The sequence below is a fragment of the Tripterygium wilfordii genome, chromosome 22 (assembly GCF_013401445.1).
Source record: "Tripterygium wilfordii isolate XIE 37 chromosome 22, ASM1340144v1, whole genome shotgun sequence".
Taxonomy (NCBI): Eukaryota; Viridiplantae; Streptophyta; class Magnoliopsida; order Celastrales; family Celastraceae; genus Tripterygium; species Tripterygium wilfordii.
The window spans coordinates 11,740,895-11,750,415 of NC_052253.1; the positions used below are offsets into that span (position 1 = coordinate 11,740,895).

Consider the following 9,521-nt stretch of genomic DNA (forward strand, 5'->3'; position numbering starts at 1 on the left):
ATTTAAAATGCATTTTAAGTGTTTGAGGTTGTACTAATACTCATAATCGTTTACACTAAACCAATATGAAACGTTTTACAACTCCAACAGCCTCGTCGCTAGCTGGCTGCAACCAAGTGAAGCGATTCGCGTACTTTGAATGTGATTCGTGAGGAGCACAGCCACAGGCGGATATGTTGGCCCGTGGGCCGTGGCAGTGTGGCTTTGCTTACGGGGCTTGTGTAGACTTTGGGCCTACACTTCGAGCCTTTATCTGTTGGTTTTAGCTGGCCAAGTGGGATGGACATATTTAATTTAGATTAATAAATCCGAATATTAGGTTTGTTCCCCCAAGGCCAAGGGTCAGTTGACCCTGCTACGTATGCTGAGGTTTCGCCCCACGAATAATTCCTCTCTTTCTGTGTGTGTGTGGGCATGATACGTATATAGAAGGTACAGTACAGATGTTCACAAAACAAAGACTTGCATGCCATGATACTGCATGGCTTCTCAGGTCCTAAACACATGTCAACTTTGACTAGTCAATCGCCGGCTATATTTACTCCTACGAGACACGCACACATGCAATGCATTGATTAGTGCATCCCCTTGTTTCAGTACACATGTCATCTGTATATATTGTCAAAGAAAGGATCACGTGTAACTTTAAAGATTGGGCACAACAAAAGGTGTTTGGTTGAGATTGTGACTTTGAACAATAACCCTTAGCATAAGATAAGCGAGAGGTTAGGCTTAGTTCAAGTCTCATAATTGTTTTTATTATTGTAATTTGTTAGATAGATCACTACTTAATTCAACGTGTGCGAATATCACCTTATGTTATCTCTCACACGGGTTTTTGACCCATGCCTTAACTAGGTCTTGGGGATTATAGAATCTTTCATTTGACTCAAGATTTACTAATCAATTGTTTGGTGGACAACCGAGTATGTTATATGTTACCAAAAACAGATTGGGCACATAAACTTTGACGGTGTCCATTCTTGTTCTCACACATATATATACACAGACACACTCGAGTAAAAGACAATGATTATCGGCTCTCAATTCTCTTTACCATCTTGTTCTTTTGTAGTTACACAATGTATATGTTTGGTAGTGCGTTTGCACCTCACAGCACCACAACTTTTTACTTCACAATACCTCACCATACTTCACAGCACTTCCAAATGCTTACAATATATGTTGAATCGTCTCATGTAATCAAATTAAGTCAATTATTTTATTTTAGATTAATGTACAATGTAAACGTTAAGTAATTTTATATTAATATTATTAGTCATCTAATATAACCGTAATTTAGATACGTCAAACGCACCTCACAACACCACATCACAGTTTTAAAAGTGATACGTCAAACAACTTTTGCGTTCCAACCCACCTCATAACACCGCACAACATTTCACAACAGTTGACAGCACCCCCAAACAGCATCAATGACCAAATGGTCTCTTCGCAATTAGTAGCCACTTTATTTTTCTTTGGATTTTATATTATATTTCCAGCACTAGTTGCCCTTTCACACTATTGAAAAGCCATTGAAAAAGGAAGCAAATATATATACACACGCATTGATAATGATACTCTCCTTTAAAAACGATTGAGTAGGTAGAAGATTCAGGCTGCACAAAATATTGATTTTTTTTTTTTTGCATTTACAAGATGCATAGTTATAATAATTAAAGAGATATATACATATATATTAATAGAAAGAAAACATAAAAATAATCAGGAAAAACTATTTCCCCTAAATTAGGTAGCCGTAGACACATCTCCATATATATCCATATATATGTATGTATATATTTATTACTCTCGTGGCCTAGACGTCCAAAGAGAACTTAGAGCTCTTAACCTTCCATAATATTCTCCGATCACCAGAAAACACCGCGCCGCCTGCTTTACTGTCAATATCCTCGGCAGTTGGTGCAGGGTTTGTTGTCTCAAATTATCAGCCTAATACGTACAATTAAGAATTAATATTTAATAGACACATATATAATATAGATGATATATATACATATAGGCATATATATATATATATGCAAAGTATAAGCACAACCACCACATTGCACATATGAGAACAAAACATAAAACATTTCAAAGAGGTTGTAACTGATGCCACTTTTGTCTTTTCTATTGATAATTTGGACCACAACCAAGCCAATCACACATTAATTTAAACAAAAATATATATATATATATTAAAGGAGTTCTCACGTACAGACCAACTATACGCACACGTGTTTTTCAATCATACAAACAACGAGTCCCATAACAAATGTGTGATCTACACTTTTGTTAAGTTTTATTATAACCATTGAATTTGAAGAGCGTACGGTTAATGCGTATGGAAGAATTCTTCTATATATATATAATTCCACCTGACATACGTATTTAGAGAAATTGATCCCACCATACACGTGGCAAACATGTTATGGACAATGACGCTTTTATGGTCAATGGGGTTGGTGCTTGATTATGATCATCATCAGTACATCTAGATTATCATCGTATGGGTCATGGGTGGGATCCACAGAGAGATATTAGTGTGGGCATGTTCGTAGCATAGATTGTACGACATTTTTTTTCCACTGTAATATTATTTTCAGACTCCAAAAAAGATCAATAAAAAGAAATATATACGAAGATCAAGCTGATGTCAGAAAGTGTCAGCTTAATGAGACAGTTTACTATTCAAGTCTCTTAGAAAATTGCGGCGCAATACAAGCAGACATATACATGGGAATAAAATGGACCCAAAAACTTTTTAATCATACATTCTTTTTTTTTTTAATTATTATTATTTTTAATTGAGAACAACTCATCCCACATATCATTGAACATACTACTAAGTCTAAACTCTGACCAGGCAAGACACTCAAATTCACTCCACAGGTTAATTTGGCTGATGTCTAACACATATCACTTGAAAATAATTACTCCAACTTAGAATCGAACTACCAATCTCATACGAGATTATTTACGCTCTAAGTCTACAAAGATAATCGGTTAAACTATCACAAAATTTATTTATTTTTAATCATACGTAACTCTTTTCTAGGAAAGTAATATTTAGACACTTAAATCGCATCATTCTCCCAAAATATATGATAAGTCATAATAGGGTATTTAAATTTGAGTTACCTATTCATTCTCAACCACGTGCCCTAAGTAGTTACACATAATTCCTATTTGCCATAATATAAATTACAAAAAGAAGGGAAAAAATTTGACCGAGTCTATAAGATAGTCAAGTCGCAATAATAAACGGGTCGCTCGACATGCATATAATATTAATAGAGGCACGTATCAATATCATTGAAATGAAGAAAATAAGGTGTTGAATTCAATAATAAAAAAAACTAAGCTATACTATTATTTTGAAAAAATATGGATTAGTTGGCTGTCTCGAATCTTGACTTTGATAATTTTTTGATTTCCCAAGAAGAGAAAGTGCTATATCTATATATAATAGCGCCGCCCATGCATTTAATAGTCATTCTTGCTATCTTCCATCTTCATAATCACAATAATTACAAGAAGACATATCATTTCATTGTAAGTATATATATGTATGTATGTATGCATATGTACCTGGCGAACAAAGCCTTCAAGATTGGCAAGTTTGCCCAATGCGACGGCCATCTGTTGCATGCCGTCGACGACCGGACCGGCGGCGAATGTTTCAATCATGGAGTGTTTGAGCAGTTCAAGGCCTTGTGATAGAGCCTCTTCTGCTTGCTGTGAGGAGTGTTGGAGGCTATAAATCCCCACCACTTGTTGTTCGGTTAATGGGTCTAATTGGGATATTAACATCTGCTTAATCATCGTCAATAATCAAACAACAAATTAATAATCTGTTTGTAATTAAAAAAATGTAACCAATATTATTGGATGGGAATTTGATCGAACCTTGATGAGCTCGGATGGCCGGAATCCGCCCATCCAGAGGAAGCAACGCTCTGCCGGAGTAGTCCACATTCCGGTGATGATGTGGAAGACGTCGGATTTGGCGGCCACCATCTTCAACTGGAAAATTTCATCATAATGTGAAATATATCCGTCCACTATTAGTCTCAGGTCACCGTCCAATAAATGTCCATGCATTGCTGTTCGGAGCTCCGACATGTACTGGTGGTCCTCTTCTAGCCATCTTGCATATTCCATGTCAAATATTGCAGCCCCTACAAAATAATTAATAATAGTTTATAATTTCTCCAGAAATTATACTTCTCTCTCAAAGAATTGATTTTTCTGAGTCTTCTCATGACTAATTACGTACCAGCATTGTCTGGAAATACCCGAGAAAATTTTCAAAAAATATACTAATATACATATGATAAATATATGGAAAATACTAAGCATCCCAACTATCAAAGAAGATAAGATGGATGCACATGATTCATGTGAAAAACGTGAGTCTCGCACGCCCCATATGATTCTATGAAATTGTGTGCGCATTTCATTGGAATAATTGGGACAAAAACAATGTGATTCGTAAGATTGCTGTATTTATATTAATGCATTAACAATTTGCAGGAGAACTCACCAGAACTAATATTTGAACTACCACCACAACCCCCCAATGGAAAACCCTGAGAGCGGGCTCTTTGGAGGTCTTGCTCGAGCTGTGTTAGCCTTATTCGACTGGATTCTAACTGCTGTAGGTAGGCCTATTCACAGAAATAATTAATTACCATCTCATATTTTCAAGACATCCATAGATATATATGTGTGTGTGTGTTATTTCAAGGTTAGCTACAATTGAACTAGTTTCTGTTTTTCTGAGGGAGTGGACCTACACCTTTTTTCTCAGGCGGCTCTTCCTTGCAGCTTCTCTGTTTTGAGCCAAACGTCTTAATGTCTGAAACCAGGTCATTTTTACATCATTTTCGCTCTGACTTTGTAGTTAATTCAGTATATACAATACTACTTGGGAGAAATAGAGGAGATTGGAAAATTCAATGAGAGGAGGTTGACCATACCTTGGCATCAACCTTTCTTTCTGAAGCTGCCGCTCCCTTCCTCTGCAACATCAAAGGAACTATTTAATCCCCATGCCTTTTGGCTTTCTTTTTAGATTCTCTTAAAAATCTAGACAGCAGAATCTCTTGTTTACATTATATATGGAATTAAGAACCAAAGAAAGGAATAAAAAATAGAGAGCTCACAAAACTAGAGGAAATGAATCCTGGATTCTGAGTTGAATCATTTTCTGGGGGCAAGAAGTGATCATAAACATGGTTTGGGTAGCAAAAATCATCACTAAAAGCCATGCCTTTTTTTTTGTGGGTTTGGGATTCCAAAACTGCTGTTTAAAGCCTAAAAACAGAGTGTATGTGAGTTATAGGGATCGAGTAAAGTGGGTCAATATTATTGTCATTTTATAAGCCAACAGTGTGTAACGGCTGTGCAGATTCTAACTCTCTCTCTCTCTCTCTCTCATTACATGTCAGACTTTGAACAGAAAATCGTTCAGGAATCAGAACTCTCTGCCTTCTTTGATTTTTTCTGGGTTTTGGGATCTGCGACTTTATATTTGAATAGGTGCATTAGGCATAGAAGGAGACGTGTGTGTGTGTCTATATATATATATATATATAGAGAGAGAGAGAGAGAGAGCAAAAAAGATACAATAACAAAAAAGAACCAAACTTTCCTGGGTTTTGGGGATATATAAAAAGTTAAAACTAGATAATGAATTTATTGACAGTAGATGAAGACCTTTTCTTGGGGTGGTTTGGCAGGTGATTGATTCTGATGTTGTGATGGTCCACTTCTGGAGATGTCACTAGCCATCTCTATTTGTTGCTGTTGTTGTTGATGGGGTTGAAGATGTAGATGTTTCTGATCAAAAGCCTCATAATGATCTGAAAAAGATGCCTTTTTATTCATTGGAGATTCAGGCTCTAGCTGTGTAGCTTGATCAGCTATACTTGATAGTGTATTTGCTGCTGAACCTGAATCACTACTTTCACCTCCTGATTTTGAACTTCCCTGGATTAATTAACCACACCCAACAAAAATGGTCAATTGGGTTATCATCAATGAACCAATTTTGCTTATTATATAAAATGTTAGTCAAGGGAGGAGAAATCAAGAGAGGTAAGAAACTACTACTCTTGGGGTCTGTTGGAATCTGATTGGCCATGAAGGAAAAATCTCCAGAGTTGCTGCAGGTCTGCTTGATGTCAATAAAGCTGTAGAAGAATCATAAAAGCCAAATTTCAGAGAATCACCCCTAAATGAAGACTCCAAGATTTTGATCAAAAGCTTAAGGAACAGGTCAAGTTTCTATGTTTGTAGTCTCACGCCATTCAAGTCTCTTGCCACAGAATGATTACTGTGTTAGAAATGGAAACCCACCCTTACTGTACTCTCTCCCCTGAAGACAAATTCAAACCCCTCTTTTTATTCTCTCTTTGTTTGCTTTTTAGAGTTGGTATTCTTATCAAACGTCACAAGAGATTAATGATTGTTAGAGAGAAAGAGCATTACGTGCTTTGGCTTCATCATTCCTAATCCCTTGCAGCACAATTGCCTCTTGTAGCTCTCCAAAATCAAAATCAGACCCTTCTTGATTGCTGAAAGAAACAGAATTACTCTCAAATTTTGACTGAGAGAGAGAAAAAAAAAAAACAAGAAGAGAAGAAGAATAACCCATGAAACAAGCAATCTCAAGTTCTAACATTTCTGAGAAAATTTGGAAACTTGCATATAGCCATACATGAAACTTGATGATGCAGAATTAATCCCATGAAGAATTGTGTAAGGGAGATGGTGATTCGACGGTCCTGAATCTGAAAACCCAGTATTTGCAACTCTGTGGCTCGCCATGCAAACACTCTGTTTAGACCATTCTCTTCAGCTTCAATCCATTCCCATGAACTCTTTAAAATAAAAAAATAAACAGGACATGTTACGGAATGTGAAAACAGAGCATATTCTAGCAAAAAACAGAGTAAGTGAAAAACCCAAGTCCAAAAGCTACTTCAATGAAGATACTCTGCTTTGATTTTGAATTCTCAAGAGCAAGAACTATTTGGAGCCAAACCCAACTGAGACAACACACATACACAGGGAGACAGAGAGAAAAGAGGGACAAGAGATCAAACCTATATTTTCAAAGAAGTAGCCCACAAAGAGGAGGGTCCAGTTCCTATCTCAGATAAATCTCCTCATCATCTCACTTTGCAACTTTTTTGATCTTTCATAGTAGTCTTGCTTTCTATCCCTACTTCTATGTGAAGAAATCCTGATTCTGTTTTATGGGGTTTGCTTTTATATAAGCTCTCTCTCTCTCTGCCTCTCTCCGTGTAGTAAATAGGGTCAGATATTCAACCCATTTCACGGTACACAAAATCTTGTCCTTGCAGACCTGTGGGGTATGAAAAAATAATAAATTAAAATAAATAATATGAAAAAATTGGATTTACATATAACTAATAAATTTTGCGTAGAAAATAAGAGGTGGGGTCGTTTGCAGGAACCCCACTAGAATGAATCACTGACTCCTACTCCACACTGTCTCTCTCCTCTAACCGCCTCTGATTTCTCATTGGCCAGTTCTTTTACGGGGGCGGTTTGCAAAAATAAAATTAGGATGGCCGGTTGGGTCGGATGAATCCTTTTAGTTTTAGAGATTAAGTTCAATTCTTAATAAATAATTTTTATCGAGAATTCTTCGGACCAACATACTCATCGTACCATTAGTACTTGGTCCAGTTTTAAATTCAGATTGTGAACTCAATTTGCTTCATACTGATGACGAGAAATATCGGATAGAAACTCGTGCAGAAAATAACGTCGAAACTACTGTGTATAGGAGTTGAATTTGTGACCTTTCGTATTTGCAAACAGTTGCCACAATTAATCTCAATATCCCAACCAAAAACTTCTTTGTTAAATTCAATTCTTCACACTAACACTTGCGACTTAAAAAGAGTTGCCTATGGAATAATATGAGATAGCTAGACAAGTTTTTCTTTCATAAAAGTTTGCAAGAGAGAGAGAGGAAAAAAGGGAGGAAGCGTTTAGGGGTGTCTTCATATTAATCTTTTCAAACACCCCTCACTAAGAAGGTTGACTTCTTTCAGGCCTTTGAAAGGTGAGAGTTTTTAATTTTTTTTTTTTAAAAATAAATAAACTTTCTCTCATCCCATTTTGGACCAGGAAAAAAAACATTAAAGAAATTATCCACAGGCAAAACCCACTTGTCTAATTATAATCAAAGGTCTCCATTGTTGATAGGTCAACATCCATTCCCTGTCATCACCTAAAACCCAAGCAGTGCCTTTAGTATAAATTTGTGTTTCTTTAATGTCCCTGGCCTCTAGGAGTTTGATTTTATTTGAGTTCCTGATTAGGGTTTTTTGAAAATTTGCAGATTAGGTGATGTTACTCTGTTTTCAATGTCCATATCATTTTTGTCTGAGTAGATGTGGCCAATCCTAAAAACTGTCCCATAGTTGTAGTCCTACCTAAAAATAACAATAATGGAGAGTTAGAGAGGGTAAGAGCAATATATATATATATACATATACATATTTATGTATGTATGTATTTTTTTGGGCTGATGGGTCCATGATGCAAATATTTTATGTTGTGTTCATCTACTACTCTCATGATTTTAAATGATTGGCCTAAAAAGTAGATTTTGTGTTAGGCGTGAAAAAGGTCGTGGTCACGACTGTTATTTTTTTCAAATTTTTTTTTTGACATAGATTACTTTTCCGAATATTTTTCCTCCTACTGTGAAATCACATGCACAGTATATGCACATACCAAGTACATGGGCCCTGCATTTCCTTCGATATTATTGTATGAACAAGGTGAAGATGGGTTGAGGCTTGTTTCTCTTGCCTGGGCCTTACGCGGGTTGGACCTGCTTTCAACTGCTTATTGGGCTTGTTTTAAGTTTAGTAGTAGATATCAATTGGGTCTATTAAAACCCATGTTCTTTTTATTAGATAGATAAAAGAATTGCATATAATTCCAATACTTTCCTTTTAAGAAAGTTGAATGAATTCACACCAACATTTTGCTCTCTCTTTCTTCTCCTTCTTATGCATTTAGTACAATCAGTTTTCTGCTTCCTTCATATTTGTTTGCCTCATTTACCATGCTGTCAAGATAAGAAAGAAAAAAAAGAGAAGGGTAATTTGTATTGGAATAATTTCAACAATAAGGTGGGCTTATTTTAATTGTAATTTTGATTTTATGAAACAGACCGAAGGTTATAGTTATTGAGACAAAGATGATATGTCCAACTTTTGGTGATACCTATATTTATGGACTTTAAATGTGATGAACATTATTTGCATCCCGTTTTTTACTAAGTATACCCCATTAACACTTTAAAAACACATTAGAGTGGGGTATACTTAGTAAAAAATGGAGTGCAAATAATGTTCATGTTAAATGTATCTCATTGATATAATGAACTCTACAATCACGGGCATTAAACGGACTTCATTGGTACAAAGAACTAAAAATATGAATTTGGCTATAATTCCTTT

At 35.9% G+C, this 9,521-nt stretch overlaps 1 protein-coding gene across 3 annotated transcripts; it reads right to left on the reverse strand.

The window, feature by feature from the left end:
- Positions 1–1,629: 1,629 nt before the first annotated feature.
- On the reverse strand, positions 1,630–7,232 carry LOC119991647 (transcription factor TGA9-like). 3 transcript variants are annotated; one of them, XM_038838026.1, is made up of 11 exons: positions 7,119–7,232; positions 6,731–6,893; positions 6,502–6,587; positions 6,124–6,203; positions 5,728–6,000; positions 4,989–5,030; positions 4,808–4,867; positions 4,553–4,676; positions 3,916–4,187; positions 3,598–3,819; positions 1,630–1,956 (listed from the first exon to the last, which is right to left on the reverse strand). In XM_038838026.1, the coding sequence occupies exons 2-11, from the start codon at positions 6,838–6,840 to the stop codon at positions 1,810–1,812; spliced, it is 1,416 nt and encodes a 471-aa protein (XP_038693954.1). In that variant the 5' UTR covers positions 6,841–6,893; positions 7,119–7,232; the 3' UTR covers positions 1,630–1,809. The 3 variants fall into 3 exon arrangements, with proteins under 3 accessions (XP_038693954.1, XP_038693953.1, XP_038693955.1); XM_038838025.1 differs by having other exon boundaries at positions 6,121–6,203; XM_038838027.1 differs by lacking the exons at positions 5,728–6,000; positions 6,124–6,203; positions 6,502–6,587; positions 6,731–6,893; positions 7,119–7,232 and adding an exon at positions 5,175–5,346.
- Positions 7,233–9,521: the final 2,289 nt, after the last annotated feature.

Bases quoted from the DNA above. Each gene is read 5' to 3' on its own strand.
- LOC119991647 (XM_038838025.1), bottom strand. From the start codon at position 6,840: ATGGCGAGCCACAGAGTTGCAAATACTGGGTTTTCAGATTCAGGACCG. The intron at 6,204-6,501 runs GTAATGCTCTTT...ATTCTTCTACAG, and splicing joins GAATGATGAAGCCAAAGCAC to CTTTATTGACATCAAGCAGA. The intron at 5,031-5,727 runs GTCTTCATCTAC...TTGATGTTGCAG, and splicing joins CCAAACCACCCCAAGAAAAG to AGGAAGGGAGCGGCAGCTTC.